Source organism: Canis lupus, chromosome 1, assembly GCF_011100685.1.
Source record: "Canis lupus familiaris isolate Mischka breed German Shepherd chromosome 1, alternate assembly UU_Cfam_GSD_1.0, whole genome shotgun sequence".
Classification (NCBI taxonomy): Eukaryota; Metazoa; Chordata; class Mammalia; order Carnivora; family Canidae; genus Canis; species Canis lupus.
Genome location: NC_049222.1, coordinates 14,564,166 through 14,581,677, shown reverse-complemented (window position 1 = coordinate 14,581,677; position 17,512 = coordinate 14,564,166). Strand labels below are relative to the sequence as shown.

At 47.2% G+C, this 17,512-nt stretch overlaps 1 protein-coding gene and 1 long non-coding RNA gene across 3 annotated transcripts in view; one reads left to right on the top strand and one right to left on the bottom strand.

Annotated features, from left to right (window-relative positions):
• TNFRSF11A (TNF receptor superfamily member 11a) overlaps positions 1 to 3,421 on the top strand; it is a 54,155-nt gene extending 50,734 nt beyond the window's left edge. Inside the window, exons 10-11 of the mRNA XM_038529560.1 lie at positions 1,416 to 1,735; positions 3,410 to 3,421. Coding sequence (XP_038385488.1) covers positions 1,416 to 1,735; positions 3,410 to 3,421 — 332 coding nt within the window. The remainder of the gene's footprint in view (positions 1 to 1,415; positions 1,736 to 3,409) is intronic.
• Positions 3,422 to 9,239: 5,818 nt separating this feature from the next.
• LOC119870710 overlaps positions 9,240 to 17,512 on the bottom strand; it is a 35,423-nt gene continuing 27,150 nt past the window's right edge. For both annotated transcript variants that reach the window (XR_005353412.1, XR_005353413.1), the window contains one exon: positions 9,240 to 10,813. This is a non-coding gene — a long non-coding RNA (uncharacterized LOC119870710). The remainder of the gene's footprint in view (positions 10,814 to 17,512) is intronic.

The window sequence follows — 17,512 nt, the reverse complement described above, 5'->3', positions numbered from 1 at the left end:
GCCATCCGGCTAACTGGTGAACGGAAACACTGGCTGGCCTCTTCCATGTTGTTTGGGGGTCATTAGGCAAATAAATCCCAGCACCCCCTATCTGAAATACAACCCATACAACTGCCTAGAAGAGAAATAGCATGAGTCATAAGTCTTTTCAATTTGTCGCTCACATTTGATAGCTCTGTTTTCATTTGAAATCCTTACAGTTTCATGGGTCACTGGACGTCCATCTCAGCTTTTCTGAAGATACCTTGTGGGTGGAGGGAAGGCTCCCCAAAGGGATTTACTGTAGGCTTTTGGTATTTTAGTCAGACCACCCAAAACATCCCTTCCAAATTTGGGGGAAATCTCTTATTGTGTAGTGGTGATAGTTAATTTGTATAAATTTTACAAAGCTGGGTCCAAGTAGATGAGAAAAAAAAATGAGGAAGTTAACAGTGAGGAGTCATTTTGATATTCACCTCTTCTCCTCAGAATGAAAGATTCTGTTTTGATACTGAGTGGTGGGACATTTCTGCCTGCTTGGTTTAGGGCACTTATTTTCACCTAGGACATTTCTAGACTATCATCAGCCTTTAAAATAGACGAGTAGTAAGAGTAGCAAGTTTCCTAACATTTGTTGAACTTTCTATTGGTTTCCAAATGGCCCATCAATTAGAGACCAATCAGATCTAGTGACTCACAAAGAAGTGATGGTTGGAACCCCCTAGGAACAAAACACCCCCAAGGGTTCAGAAGGAAAGAGTGATTTGGGGAATTTATTCTTTTTTTTTTTTTCTTTTTCCATTTTAGTCTTACGAATCCCTTTTGTTGAAGGAGTTAAGAAGAAAGTGTTAAGGAAATGATTTAACCTCTGCTAAATAACTGAGCCTGGGCGGTCCCATGGCCCTCCAGGGCTGACTGTTAGGGACCCCCGTGGAAGGCACAACGATGTGACAATGTGGTCAGAGAGGAGGCTTTGCTGGTGGGCTCCCGGGTCCCATCAGGCTGTGTGTGACCTTCCCTCCAGCCCGGGTTCCCTTACTGATGCATTCGACCACAGCCAGGCCTGTGGCTCTGCCGCACGCACACCCTTCTGCAGGTGACACCTGCACCTGTCCTCAGCCTGCCACCCCGTGTGCTCTCCTGCCAGAGTCCCGCGTGGCAAAGGACGAGCCTGGAGCACGGTGGCGGTCTTGCTTCTCCTCGGTCGCCTCCTCTCCCCCCTCCTTCCTCTGTCACCCCGGCCTGGTGCGTTGACACCGAAGGAGCCGCTGGGAGTGTCCGACGCACTTAGAGACGGTGTCGGGAGGGGAGGGGAGGGGAGGGGAGGGGGGAGGGGAGGCCCGGCCTGTTTCCTGGGGAAGCTTCCCGCTCACGAGGCCAAGCCCCCGCCCAGAACCGACGACTCACCCTCTGCGTGTTCTCTCTCCCCCTTGTAGGAAATGTGACTGGAAACAGTAACTCCACGTTTATTTCCAGCGGGCAGGTGATGAACTTCAAGGGCGACATCATCGTGGTCTACGTCAGCCAGAGCTCCCAGGAGGGCGCGGCGGGCCCGGGCGGCGGCGCGGGGGAGCCGGTGGGCCGCCCGGTGCAGGAGGAGAGCTCGCCGCGCTGCGACTCGTTCGCCGGCCTCGGGCCGCGCTTCCCGGACCCGTGCGCAGGCCTGGACGCGCGCCCCGGCGGGGGGCTGCAGCAGCGCGGCGCCCCCGGGCCCCCCCAGGCCTCGCGGCCGGTGCAGGAGCAGGGCCAGGCCCAGGCGCAGGCCCAGGCCCAGGCCGAGGACCAGGCCCAGGCCCAGGCCCAGGCCCGCGCGCCGCGCTGAGCGCCCGGGACCCGCAGCGGCTCTCGGCTCTCGGCTCTCGGCTCTCGGCGGCCGCCACCCGCCACCCGGGGACCGCGCCCCCACCGCGCCTGCGCCGGGAGGTGGGGGCACGGGGGGGCCCTCGCACCTGCGCCGGGAGGTGGGGGCAAGGGGGAACCCTCGCACCTGCACCTGGGCGGGGCCGGGGACGGCGCGCACCTGCGCCTGGGCAGGGCCCGGGACAGCCAGGAGTTGGGGGGGGATAGCAGAGCCCTCGCACCTACGCCTGGGCGGGGCCGGGGCGGCCGGGAGTTGGGGGGGATGGGGGAGCCCTCGCACCTGCGCCGGGAGGTGGGGGCAAGGGGGAACTCTCGCACCTGCACCGGGGCAGGGCCGGGGACAGCCAGGTGTGTGGGGGGATAGGAGAGCCCTCGCACCTGCACCTGGGCGGGGCCTGAGACAGCCAGGAGCTGGGGGGGTGGATAGCAGAGCCCTCGCACCTGCGCCTGGGCAGGGCCTGGGACAGCCAGGAGTTGGGGGGGCATAGCAGAGCCCTCGCACCTACGCCTGGGCGGGGCCGGGGACGGCGCGCACCTGCGCCTGGGCAGGGCCTGGGACAGCCAGGAATTGGGGGGGCATAGCAGAGCCCTCGCACCTACGCCTGGGCGGGGCCGGGGCGGCCGGGAGTTGGGGGGGTTGGGGGAGCCCTCGCACCTGCGCCGGGGCGGGGGCCGGGATTTGCGCCCGGATGGCCCTCCCATCCGGTACATCCACGTCAGATGACCTGACATTCTGCGCCCACCTTGCTCTTTGTAGAATCGGGCACTTTTTAAAAGCCTGCATTTGTTATGACCATTCACGGACACCCACAGTCACGTATCAGCTGAGGACACAGGTACACGTCACTCCACTTTTTACCTCCTTTTAGGGTTTTACTCCGTCCCCTCCCATTCACCACCATCGTTTCATCAGTAGTTTGTCTATGGCATCTGTTTTAATGATTGTTCTGTTCTCTTTGGGTCGGTTCTTTTATTTGTATTTCATTTCCATTACACTTTTGTTAATATTCTCCCCCCCCCCTTTTGTTTTTACTATGTAAGGATTTTCTTGAAAATTCCCCTAAGGATGCTGGCCTTCTTTACGTAATTTCTTTGGCACCCCTTCTTGCAAGCAGGTTGCCTGCGTTTTGGTGATGGCTTTTTTGGGGGGCAGGGAAGTCTGTACTAAGCACTTTTGGTGAAAAGGCCAGGCCTGTGAAGCCTGGAGGGAGGCTCAGGGAGCAAATGGAGGGACTTTTCTTTTTTGAAAAAATTTTCTATGTTCTCCTTTTTGGTTGCAGCTTGGCATTCCTATTTTTGATATCTCTCTCAAAAATACGTGGAAAAGAAAGGACACGGGATAGCCTGAGTACAGGGTGACAAGCTGCCAGGGAAGTTCAAGAAAGAAGGGATGGGAGCACCTGGGTGGCTCGGTCCATTAAGCATCCCACTTTTGCTTCCTTCTCAGGTCATGATCTCAGGGGCTCAGTCTGCTTGAGATTCTCTGTCGCCCTCTGCACCCCCCATAAATAAATAATTTTTTTAAGAAGGGATAAAGCTGAAAAGCTTAATTTACCTTTTCTTTTTCTAGATAATGGCATGAGTGTGTTCAGGCAATAGGCCCTATTTTCTTCCTAAATAATTGTGCATTGTAAGTTAGCCTTGTAGAAGTGGAAAACATTTCTGTGATTTTTCCAAAGCCTCTTAATTAAAAACCAGATCCTCATATTGTGAATTTAAGAAAATTTATCATAGAGATATGTTTCTCTTAGATCAGCCCTCTTGTGGAGAAACAGCTGAGTCAGATTGAAAGGAATGGCCTGGGTTACTCTATCTGTTGCGTTTTTGCTCTCGTATACCAAAGAAAAGTTAAAATACCCAAGCACATTAAAATTAATTTTGTGTATCTGGCAGGTTTTAAGAGTGCTAGTAGTGGTCGCTGTCCAAACGTAAATGGCCACAGGTGCCCAGCTGAAGGAATGACTATGGAATGACCATTGGTCACTGGTTTCTCCCTACTGGTTGCAGATCTCTTGCAAATGCTAGAATAGTAGCAGTCAATCATGATTTTTTTTTCTTTTTTAAGAGAGAGCATGGCTGGGGGTCAGGGGAGAGGTGGAGGGCGAGGGAAGGAGAATCTTAAACAGGCTTCATGCCCAGTGCAGAGCCAGATGCCGGGTTCCATCTCCCCACCCCGAGATCATGACCCGAGCCAAAATTAAGAATCGGATGTTTAACTGGCTGAGCTGCCCAGGCACCCCTCAATTATTATTTTTAATGAAGAAGCAGAGGGTGGCTCTATAATTTCTTGGATTCCTTAGCTACATAAAAAGCTTCAGGAAGTAAGTGCACTGCTGGGATGATTAGTGTGTGGGAATTTACTATCTGTTCTGCCCATTTAGTTAACACCCATCCAAAGAGAGATGTTATAAAAATAGAAGAAACCATTATATCTTTTGATATGGAACATATTAAACAGACAAAATATGGTTCACAGAGTAGAATGCTAAGCTAAAGACCAGAGTTTCTACTGTGACTGTCATCGTCTCACGGATACTACTTTTACCTTTCTGTACTTTCATATTTCTTTCTATAAAAAAGCACTAGTGATCATTTTTGACACTTTCCATTTCCAGAGATAACAAAAGGATGCTACAGTGAATGTTTAGGTATCTTGAGCACAATAAAAGGTGCTAAATAAATAAGAATCTACTTTCAGAAAAAAGTAGTACTCTTTCCCACCCTGATCCCTACATTCGATATTGATCCAAAGACATTTAAATGACAGAGATGTATGGCAAATAGAGGTCTGTGTCTATGTATTACTGAGATGTATGTGACAAATATCAGCAGAATAAAATGACAATAATGGAAAAATGGGGAATGTGATAAAGAGATTATTAAACTTAGAGTTGACCATAAAACCTTGCTTGAATAGGGCTCTTTGTAAAATAATCTATGTGACTTTTTTCTGATCTCTGTGGTATGCTGTGGTGTCAGATGTTGGTCATATTATTTCTTATTGGTGGAAACCCTCCAGAACAGAGTGGGGACAGAAAATACTTTGCTTTGACGCTCTAGCTGCTGTTGATCTCATAAGAAAATTCTTTAAAATACAGGTTGGCTGTGCAGTGAAAGAGTTGAAAGGGAAATGGAGTCTAGGGTCTCCTGCCCACATTTAACTCCACTACCAGAAGAAGGAAGAATTCATTTCTCTCTCTACCTGTAAGTGCAAAGAGCAGTTCGAATGTGATGTACTGGAAGCTTCCTGCGGCAGGAGGAAGGGGAGTTCCTGCCACGTAGTAAGCACCGCACAATTTCGTAGCTGAAAGCAACCACCATTTAGCTCCCAGTTCTGGGGGTTGGCTCAGCTTGGTTGGTTCTTCAGCCCTGGGTGAGCCTGGTGAGGCTTGCTTACCCACGTACAGGCTGGCTGGGGTTAGCTGGGCCACACTGATCCCTCCTTCGCGGGCCCAGCAAGCTAGTCCGTCTGGCCTTCCTCTCTGGTGGGGGCAGGCTTCAGAGAGAGCAAGTGTGCCAGGCTTTTTGAGGTCCAGGCTCAAACTGGAATGCTGTCACTTCTGCTACACTCTGTTGGCCAAAGCAAGACACAGGGGCAGCCCAGATTCAAGAGTTGGGGGAAATAGACCCCCAGCTCTTAACAGGAAGGCTTGAAGAGTGATATAGGGAGAGGGATGGTTGGATGCAAGGGGGGGGGGGAAGAATGAGTCCCCTTTACCATCTGTTTACCACCGGAGACGTAGTGTTCAGAATAAAATGCTCCCAGAGCACATCTAGGAGCAGGAGAGGGATGTTTCCAGCCCCTAAAGAGCGCTTCCATCTCTGGTGATCACATTCCTTCGAAGGAGAGAACTGTGGATTCCTACAGAGAGACACCCACATCCACATTTAAGTAATGAAATTCCTACCAAAGCCAAATATACATGGTCGGGGAACCGGGTCTGCTGCACTACTGCATTCCACTGGCATTGAAAAGCGACTGTTAAAAAAAAAAAAAAAAGAAAGAAAAAGAAAGAAGAAAGAAAGAAAGAAAGAAAGAAAGAAAGAAAGAAAGAAAGAAAGAAAGAAAGAAAGAAAGAAAGAAAGAAAGAAAAGCGACTGTTCGTAAAGTCAAGAAAACTGGTGAGACACTTGGGTAGAGGAACCTGTTAGATAAACAGGTAAAAGATGTCACGTTCACTCTTTATGCTGACTCAACAAAGTCTTTATGGTTAGGTACTGGGTAAAAGAGTGAGCTGGAGCAAAGGTTCTGTCTCTGGTGGAAGAGGTGTCATTTTGAAACGTCTGCTCTTTGGCAGTCTGAGGGTACCTGACTCCCCTTGGCCAACTGCTTTAGGGAGCTGTGGGGTGCTCTGGGCACCACTTGCACAACCCCCTTTGAGGAGAGGAACTAAGCATTCACAGGCCTAAACATTTAGTTGGTGAGTCACTTTTATTTAGTGTGGTTTTTATGCTTGAGCCCTGAGCATCCCTGAGAAAGGAGCTGAGAGTCCTAAGGGATCTGGGGACATCCTAGAGAGCTAGGGAAGACTTCAGACATTACTTTGCTCCAGGGCAGCAGAGGAGCTGCTGGGAAGAGGTCATCTGTGGGATTCTTGCCACCATGCGCCACGCCATCCCCACCCCCAACCACTGCCAAGGAAGGGCTGTGTTGGTTCATGAACAGACTGCCTTGCCACAACCATAGCTTTGCCAAAAAGAGGTGGGGACCTAAAATCGTGCAGAGGTGGGGCCAGCAGCAGGCACAGCACAGGCGAAATCACTGAAGCCAAGCCCAGAGGTGCAGGGGGCCACAGATCTTGGGAACCCTGGACTGACACTCCCATGGTGGCCCCCATTGAAGAACTGCCTCCCTTGGTCAAACGACCTAGTGTCCCCCCCAAGGTTTGAACAAGAGGAGCACAGAATACATTTCCAAGTGGGGAGGGACGCCTAAATGACCTCCGATTGTGACCCTTGATTCAATTCACCTTGGCTTCTCATGATCTTGTGAGCCTGACTCTCTCTCTCTCTCTCTCTCTCTCATTAATGCTCAGTTACCTTGACCCCAGGGTGAAGTTGGGACTTGTGCTTAGTTAACGTCTTTTTCCCCCACCCCCCTTAGTAAAACGGACATGCAGGAACACTTTCCAAAAAAAAAAAAAAAAAAAATCTCCACTTAAGAGTAAGATTACCAGTAGCATAAAAGTTAACAACGACAAATTCCAGGACGTTTACAGTAACTCCGTGCTACCACGAGGCGCTGCAGAAGTTCCCCTGGTCCCCTGTGTGATGGAATAGAAGAGTTGCCATCAGACCTGGAGTTGAGACTCAGCCCTGCTGTTTCCTGACTTCCCTCCTGTAGCTTTCCTTCTTAGCTTCATTTCTCACGTGTGTAAATTGAAGATAACCACGTTAGTTTATGGGGCTGGTGCCAGGATCACACGGGCTGAGGGACAACCATGTACCAGCAGAGCTCCTAGAAGATGCCAGTTGTAGAGATCCATCTGTTACATGTCATTTTCCCTCGTCTCTTACAGCTGTCCATTCCTGGTCACAGCGGTGGCCCCAGGCGTCATGTCCACTTCCTGAGTTGAGCCACATAACCGTGAACTAACTCTACTGCCCACCTCGGGCACCTTCCCACTCTTTGAAATGAGGTCCCGAGGGGTATGGCTTTTCCATCATAAACCCACAAGACTGTGCTAGCTGACCCAAAGTTGTCACCTTACGACATCACACACGGAGGGAAGGGGGCGTATGCCATGTGGTTACCCAATATGCAGCTTTAACTGGCCAGTACAATTAGGATGGCTCCCAGTGGGCCTTTCTCTCTTGGCCTCTGACATTTGGGGAGAGTGAAGGATACCAGGATGTGCAGGTTGAAAGGCTGTTTCTTTTTCTCCCAGTGTCTCTGATGTCTCTCCCAGTTTGAGAGGATAATAAATTGGCCACGGGCTTGGAAGTGGTGGCTCTATAGGCCCAAGCTCCTTTGGGCAGGAACTGGAGCCCTTCACTGTGACCCAGGCTCTTGATTTCTTATGGGCAGGTGGAGCTCTGGAAACAAGGCTGTGTGGACTAAAGTCACGAGAAAAACGATATTCTTATGATAAGACTCTTACGAGTTGTCTTAATTTAGGCAGAGGAAGTAAATCATCTTACCCTAAAATGGAATAGCAAATTCAACTTACTGGCTTTCATGGCCTATTTCAATAAAAAAGGAACCATGAAAAAAATATTTAAGGTTCTTAAAAGAGCTTTTTCTAAATATTTACTCTGTCACTGGAAAGACAAACATAATTTTTCTATCAGGTTTATTGAGTTTGTGATTTATATCCAGTAAGATTCATCCCTTTTTAGGTATACAGTTTTTTTATAAGTCTTGACAACAATTTATAGTTGTGTAACCACCACAATCAAGATAGAGACTGTTTTCAGCACCCTTGAATTTCATGTTTCCTTTTGTAATCCATCCTCTCTATGCTGCTCTCACCCCCTGGCAATAGCTATCTATTCTGTCTTTATAGTTTTGCCTTTTCCAGAATGTCATATAAATGGAATCCATCTGAGTTTGGCTTCTTCCAGCAGAATGCCCTTGGGCTCCATCCAAGTTGTTGGGTGCATCAGTAGCTGGTTCCTTCTGATTGCTGAGTAGTATTCCGTGGTATGGATGTACCACAGTTTATCTCTTTACCAACATTCAGATTCTTTCCAGTTTGGGGCAATTACAAATAAAATCTCTATAAAAACTTGTGTGGATGCGTGTTTTCATTTCTCCTAAGAGTGGGATTGTGGGATCATATATATATATAAATGAAATTGCAAAATTGTTTTTCTAACTGGCTGTACAATTTTGCATTCACATCAGCAACGAACGAGAGTCTCAGTTGCTCCACATCCTCCTCAGCACTTGGCATTGTCAGTTGTTTTAATTTTAGCCATTCTGCTAGATGTATAATATCTCACTGTGGCTTTAATCTGCCACATAAGCATCTTTTCAAATGCTTATTTGGTCATCTTTTTTTTTTCAAGATTTTATTTTATTTATTATTTATTATTTTTTATAATAAATTTATTTTTTATTGGTGTTCAATTTGCCAACATACAGAATAACACCCAGTGCTCATCCCATCAAGTGCCCCCCTCAGTGCCCGTCACCCATTCACCCCCACCCCCCGCCCTCCTCCCCAAGATTTTATTTATTTAAGAGAGAGATCACATATGAGCAGAGAGAGGGGAGAAGCAGACTCCTCACTGAGCAGGGAGCCCCATGTGGGACTCGATCCCAGGACCTCAGGATCATGACCTGAGCAAAAGGCAGTTGCTTAACCGACTCAGCCACCCAATGGCCCCTTATTTGGTCATCTTCATCTCTTATTTGGTAAAGCATGTGTTCAAATCTTTTGCCTACTTTTTTTTTTTTTAGTAAGCTCTGTGCCCAGTGTGAGGCTTGAACTCATAATCCTGAGATCAAGTTGTACACTCTACCAACTGAGCCAGCCAGGCACCTGTTTTGCCTGCTTTTTAACTGGGTTGTTTATTATTGAGTTTTGAAAGTTCTTTATATATTCCGGATATAAGAATATATAGGTATTTAGGGCTTTTAGAGCATTCTTCATTTATTACTATTAGTAAAAAATAAAGACATTAAAATTTTTATTTTCTAAAACAATTAAGTTTCAGGAGATGTATACCAGTAATGTTATTCAGAGTAAATGTTTCCACAATAAAAACTCTTTTCACAATGGGACTCCCAATGTCAGGGCCGAGAGCCACCACTTGCTCAGTGGACTGTCACATCCTATAAGGCTTTATGGAATGCAGCAGGCACACTTCTAGGGAGCACGTTCACCCATCGAAACTGTGAGTTTTGTGATAAACATGCTGATGTAAATGTCTTTAATTGGTTGAGGAAACATGGGATTTTTTTCTAATAATATTTTCTGATGTCATTATTTTTTATATTAATAATATTATAGTAATGAGCTACTAAGTAAAGAGGGAAAAAAAAAATAAAGACAGACTCCCATCTTGTATGTGTGGAAATGGAGAGAGCAAGGGGCCTTGGGAAAGGTTATTGGTCACGCGAATGTAGGGCCGGGCAGTGTCTGTTGGCCTGGAGGAACGGGAGCTGTGGTGCCCTGAAAATAAGGCCTCCACCGTTGCCCCTTGGTCTGCAGAGCTAGTGCCCGGGAGCAAGGTGACAAGGCTGCAGGGAAGCCCAGCAGCCCCCGGGAGGGTCAATGCTGCGGAGCTTCTTGAAGGATCAGGATCATCCTAGTGAGGTCTCCCAGCAGGACGGACAACAGGTTCTCAAGGGGCTTCTGTACTGCTAGTGAAGGGTTGGGCTGGACAGGTGGGTGCTCCTGCAGCCCAGCCACCCTGACTCAGCTCTGGAGACAGTGGCTGGGTGTGAGCAAAGTGAGTCTGATTTTAACCCCAGAGCCTCCCTTCCCCTCTGTAGTCCACGAGGATCTGTCTGAGTGGGACAGTGCTGAACAGTGACCAGAGGCTGTGACTGCACAACTGAGCTCACTAGCCTTTCTCCTCCTCTCTGGGGGTATTTGGAAGGAAAACTCTGTTCCCTTTGGACTGAGTAAGAATTTAGGGTTCTTGGATGACTAGAGGTGGAGGCTTCACACGTAAGCAATCTGACATATGGGGCTCCAGCAATTAATAGGAAAAATAAAAGGTGTGGCTGTATCAATACATGCAGGCGCTAAAGTAGATTATGCCAGAGATGGACAGATGATAAGAAAAGAGAATCAGGACATTATGAATTTGACCACACTACCCTTCCCTCCCCAAAAGACCAAGAATCACATGGACTCCATGGCCCCTAGCCCTCCAGGATCATCTTGCACCACTCTTCCACACTCCAGTGGCGCTGGTCTTCTCTCTGGTGCACACACCTCCTGCCTCAGGGCATTTGCACGGGCTATTTGCTCTAACTGCAGTTTTCTTCCACAGTTCTTCTCTGCTCCTGACTTCTTCCCTGTGAGATAGACAGGGAAGGGATTAGTAACTTAAACAATCAGGAAATGAGGACAATCTACATAGGGAGAGGCCATGACAGGGACTAGGGGTCACTGATGAGGAGAAAGTGTCAGAATCGGGAGTCTCTCTGGCTGCCCCTCCCTATCCTCTTCCACTCTTCTTCTCTAGCTTCCCTGATCTCTTTTCTGTAGTTCCTCATTCTGCGGCCCTTTCTCTATCCATTCTCAACTCTCTGCCCTATGCCCCAGGTACTTGGTGCCCCTCCCCCTTTCCATCCTCCCCTCTGTGGCTCCCACATTCCTTATCATTCCTTCAATGGCTCCTTTGTCCCTTCCTGCCTAAATTCTTGTCCTCCAGACCCTGGGAGCCTCCCCTGCCTCGTCTCCTCCTTTCCTTTATTGGTCCCTGTTCTTGTACCCTCCTCTTGGTCTTCCATTTCCCTCCCCCATCCCAGGGGCCCCCAGCTGCAGAGGGTGCTGTGGTGAGATCTTCTTGCTAGAGTTTAACCTCCTACCGACTGCTCTTTTATTTTTATTATTTTTTAAAGATCTTATTTATTTATTCATGACCGACACAGAGAGAGAGAGAGAGGCAGAGACACAGGCAGAGGGAGAAGCAGGCTCCGTGCAGGGAGCCCAACATGGGATTCGATCCTGGGACTCCAGGATCAGGCCCTGGGCTGAAGGTGGCGCTAAACCGCTGAGCCACAGGGGCTGCCACCGCCCCCCTCCACCGCGCACCCCCCCCCCCCCCCCCCCCCCCCCCCCCCGGCTCTTTTAGAACTTGGCCTTTTCCTAGAAATGACCTTGTTTGTTCCTCTTGCGCCAGTGGGCATATTGCTTCTATTGCATGGTGAAACGTGGACCCCATCTCCCTAGGAAGGACCCCCTCAGACAGAAAGGGCAGGATTCGGACTCGGCCTCACCATTCAGCCACTGGCAGTGTGCATGGATCCATAACACTGTCTTTAAAATGGCTTTTTGGGGTGCCTGGGTGGCTCACTCAGTTAAGCATCCGACTCTTGATTTCGGTTCAGGTCATGAGCTCAGGGTCACAGGGTGGAGCCCTAACCTCGGGGTTCCATGCTCAGTAGGGAGTCTGCTTGAGGAATCTCTCCCTCTGCACCCCCTCTGCACACTCTCACTTTCTCTGTCTCTTTTTTTCTCAAATCAATAAATAAATCTTTAAAAAAATTATTTTAAGCCCTGCTCAATGGTAGTCGAAACCAACAATTCTTTCTGACTACTTTGATGGCTTGTGCAAAGGTTTCAGGGACTAGGAACCCACTCAGGTGACGTCAGGTCAAGTCAGGGAGGGATCTCAAGAAAATAGGGAAAAATGAACCCCCAAATATTGGAAGGGCAAGTCTGAGGTAGCTTCAGACACTGCCCCTCTGTTCTCCCTCCTGTTGGCTCCCAAATCCTTTCACCTCCAGCGTTCACTACACACTGGTCATATATGTATGTGCGTGTGTGTATAGAATCTATAAACTGTGTGTGCATGTGTACAATATATAAACTCTCCAGTTTATACATATGACGGTTCCAAATTCCGGGAGATAGACCCTGGTCAGCCCAGCATTATTATTGAATCGGAGTATCGATCATAGGTTACGTGGGTCAGTCCAATCAGCCGTGGCCCCAAAGAGGGTCACTAACATAAAACAAAGCCACCCTGGACAGAAGAGCCTGTGGCAGGAATGTGTCCAGAAGAGGCTGGAGGAAGGTGGCCTGTGTGTGCACCCTGACCCAGGTGTAGCCCAGACCACTTAGGTCCAATGACAAATACAAACACAGTGAGGATGAGATCACTGTAGGACTTTTTCTTCTTCCAACTTCTGCTGTTGTTAATGGCTCAAGAAAAGATGTTTTTCTAGTTGGAAACCATGACAAAAAACAACCACAATTTAAGAATCTGCTCTGGAGAAGTTGGGGGCGGAGGGGGGGATGGGACTATTTAGATAAGGATTCTTTGTGTATCTCCCTTCCTTTTTGAAATAGGCATTTTTATTAAGCCAGAGGTGGCTAAGGTTCGAAAAGTAAAGGAAGGATAGAGCAATAATCCCTGATGATATATGAAGGAGCCATAAAAACAAAGGAAATCCTGCCATTTGTGACAACATGGATGGACCTTGAGGGCATTAACTAAATCAAGTAAGTCTGAAAGAGGAAGGCCATACTGTGATCTCATGTATATGGAGAATCTAAAAAAGCCAAACCCGCAGAAACAGGGACTAAAATGATGGTGGGGGAGGGGGAGGGGGTGAATGGGGAGATGCTGGTCAAAGGGTACAAGCGCTCAGTTGTAAGATGAATGAGTCCCGGGGGTCTAACATACAGCTTGGCGACCACAGTTCACAATAGTGCATTAAGAACTTGAAGGTCGCTAAGAGAGTAGATCTTGAACATTCTCGCCACACACACACACGCACACAAAATACTCATGTGTGAGGTGATGGAACTGCTAGCTAACCTTATTGTGGCAATAATCTCACAATATGTACGTGTATCAAATCAGCACGTCGTGTGCCTTAAACATAGAGTGTTGTGTGACAATTATACCCCGATAAATCTGGCAAAAAAATAATTCCTGACACTAAAAGAAACCCGAGGCCCTCCCTGCAGGAGTTCAAATGTCAGGGCTGTTAGCAAGGCCACGGGAAGAAGAGAGTGTGAGCAAAGAGAAAGGCTCACTTCACGTCAGTTAACACTTGGGCAAATAGCCTCCATTTGCTGAAGCAACCTGCTGAGTAATGTACACACGGTCATGTCACCTGCCATCGTGTTATGTCATCTAATGACTACAGCAAATCTAAGCGATGACTATTATTATCTTTACACAGCAGGATATTGGGGCCGAGAGCTTAATGAACTTCCACAAGCTCACAAATCTAGTGTGTGAATTTTATACCCAGGCTCCAAAGCTTGTGTTCCTGCCGGCTGCTCTAATGCTTTCACGGATCACCGGCCACATTTATATCCAGAATGTTCTGCTTTCTCTAAAGTACTCTGTTTCAGCTCTAGCAAACTCATGGACACGGAGTTGAACTGATGTGGGTAAAGGCAGTCAATAATGAACATATTTTAAAAATAGCTTTTCATTGTAATCAGACCCAGCTTCTCAAATTCAATAGTGAGCCTTAAAACTTGGCATTAGATACCTTATGTCCTAAGCAGACAGTCTGTGGGCCCTATGTCCCAAAAGAGATTCCATTCTTTGAGTAGGGTGATACTGCTTAGCTTCTTCTAGCATCCAGAGCAAGCGGAGATTCGTATGCTGTATCAGAGGGATGAGCAGCCCTGAGCTGATGGGCGTTTACCCATTATTGCATCCCGCCATCTGTGTGCTTCTGGGCCCTATAGATCTGTGTCGACGACTGTATATTTATCATAGTACTTGTTATAAATAATGAAACAGCTGCCATGACATTAAGAGATCTTTAAAGCCAAGCAAACAAATATAAACTCAGCAGTTACTTGACACGTCCACGTCCTAGCATCCATGGATGGTGTGGACGATGAGCAGATGATGTCTGTGGGACAGAGGACCTCTCCCAGAAGGGACAGATAGTGGCCACTGTTCTCCAAGAGCATACAAGTCAATCATGGATCTGGTCAACTGGGTGCACTGCCTCCTGCTCAGACAGAGGAAAGCAGGTAGGTGCACCACCTGGGCGAGATATTCAAAGAGCAAAGGACCCACCCATCCCGCCCAACCCACTCCCACCCACAACCCGAGTTTGCATCAGGGGTGTTAATGAAAGCTTATTCAACACTAGGGTGATACTTAGGAAGTCACAAAATGACTGGTTTTTAAGTCAGGTCTGAGACAGTATAATTTACATGCAGTAAAATTTACCTTTCCTACATCCACAGTTCTATAAATTCTAACAAATGCACGTAATCAACCACACCACAGTCGAGACAGAGAACATTTCTGTTATCGCCAAAGTTTCCTTCTGATCCTCCGCAGTCCCTTGTTTCCTTCCCACCCTGGCCCCCAGCAACCACCGATCTGTTCTCTGTCCCTACAGCTCTGCCTTTCCGCAATAAATGGAATCGTAGGGTGTGTATCTGTTGGAGTCTGGCCCCTTTCTCTTGGCACACTGCTTGTCTTTGCATGTATTGGTAGTGTGTTCCTTTTTATTACTAATATTTACTGGTGAGTAGTTTGTTCCATTCACCAGTTGAGCAACCTTTGGCCTATTTCCAGTTTGGGGTAATTATGAATAATGCTGCTATAAACCTTCACATACAGGTTTTCGTGTGGACATGGTTTTCGGGCTGGACTGCATGGTACGCGTATGCGTACAGTAGGGCAGTGTACGGGAGATCACGGTGCTCCCCATCCTCCCTAGCACATGGTATTGTCCACAGAGTGACTCTAAAACCAGTTAAAAATAGTTGCTAATGACAGGCAGAGCTCGTTACCTAAAAGCTAGGCTTCCATGCGCTTTAGATCAATCCGAAGAAGCTAATAATGAAATAAAAGTCTTTTTCTGGGTAATTGCATCTTTAAATTATGGCTTTTTCCCTGTTGGTATTTAATTAAAACTTTTACAAACATCCTTGATACCCAAGCAGTAGGTAGGATAGCAATTGATCCTATGCGCACTGGTTTATTTTTAAACATTCAAATGAGGTTGCATTCTCATTAAAAGGAAGCATTCAACTTCCTTCACGTTGTTTTGAAAAGATCGTGAAGATTCCTGTGCTCTGGGGAAAACCAAAGCCAGAATTAGAACAATGGCAACCTTGGATTGTTCTCATTTCTCTTACAGGAAACGACTTTTTTTTTTTTTTTTAAGTTAGTTGTCTATATGCTACCTATGGATTATCTACTTCCAGAATTATACACGAGCAGTTTAGAATACTGACTTGCTCCAAACTTGCCTCTAATTCCCCTCACCTCCCAAGCCAACCGATTTTCTTTCCAGTCAATCCAGGCATACTCTAAACAAATGTTAAATTATGAGCATTAGCCCAAAAGGAACATGAGTGGAGAATTAACTCCATAATCAAAGTAATCACATAAACCAGTATCAAGACAAATACAGCTTGAAGTAGTCACCACCTTTTTGGGGCGTCGGTTCTGCAGGTCTCCTTCAGTAGCCAGGAAAATGGAGAGCAAAATGGAGATGTGTCAGCCACCAAGGGACAGGGAAGACGCGGAGGAGAACCATCTGAGCAGGGCTCTTGTTCCCTCCCTGGCCTTTTGTCCAGCAGCAGTTCACAAGTCAAGTGAACGTGATTTGGAAAATCAGCACACGGAGCCTTCTGTGAAGACTGTAGCTCATTGTTCTGGTAGAGTCTTGTTCAATCTTTCAATTACTAGGTAGACAAGGGGCTACCCGTTTGGCCTCACAATGGCTTCTAGATGTCTTCGAGGTCTTTTGGGTCTGAGAGGCTGTCCCAGGAATAATGAGAAGGCAACTGTCAGGTGGGTCCTGATTCTCAACTACAGATACCCCAAAGAAGCTAAGAGGTAAGCAGCAAAAGCCTCACAAGTGGCTCTGTTGCTCACGATGGCCTTCAGGAGTCCAGCTCAATCATGTGTCTCCTCAACAATTAACCCCAAATAAAAGAGAACAGAATGAGGACAAAGTGGAACTGGTGCTACTATGTGCCAGTAGTTCGTACTGGAATCCATCTTATGATGTTTCCAATTTAATTCTATCCACCACCCTATGAAGGAAGTATCTCTCAGAATTACTCAAAGCTGGAAAATAGAGTCAGAGAGGTTGCTTAAGTGGCCCCCCTGGGCAGCATGTATACCAAAATAGGGCTGAGACAGAGAAGATTAATGAAGACAGATTTTTATATTATAATAGAAATGCCTTTACCTTGAGCCATCCTATTTCGGAACCAGATACTTGTTCTCGTGTGCATATATAAAAGGGCAATCGGTATATTTTGCCCAAAAGAATTATCTGCACCCCCAAAGGCAACTTCTAGCCTCTAGCTGGAAGTCAGCACAATGGAGAATCACTAAAGCTTTAGAATTTGGGGGTCAGTTTTTTTTCTCCAGGATTTCAGAGACCTGGACCAAATCTTAAATGGGGCTCTGGGTCTCTCAGGCATCACTCTCCCAGCTACTATTTAAGAAAGGCCTTTCCCAGACTTGTGGCCTATGGGTGGGTAGAATTGTGTTTCCCCAAAATATTTAAGAGTCTTGTAAATGTGATACCTGTAAATGTGACTTTATTTCAAAGGTTGGGCGTTCTGGCCTCCTGTCTTCCTACTGTGGACCGCACTGCCCCAAACAACCTAAGGGCCTGCACAGGGATAAACAGATCCCTCTATGTAATTAACCCCGGGGTTGTTCTATCCTGATCCTAACTTATCCATGATTTGTAACCCATGCAAACATGAATTCACCTCTACTGATTCATCAGTAGCCATGGACAACATTTCTCACTCCATGCCTTTCCAGCTCGGGTCTGAGAGTTCTGGAAATCTCAGGAATTGAAATAGCTCACCTTGGAAATTCTTAATTCAGCTGATTTTTGTCTCACAGCAGATGTTATATAAATACTTGATTATTGATAATATTCTCAATTTGCATAAATGTTTATACCATGTTAAGAGGGATGATGAGAGGAGAAATGATATAATTACTGCAAACTAATTTTACTAATTACCCAGAGCACGGCACAATCAGAGGCTCCAAGAGATGAGTGGAGAGAGGACAAGGTGCT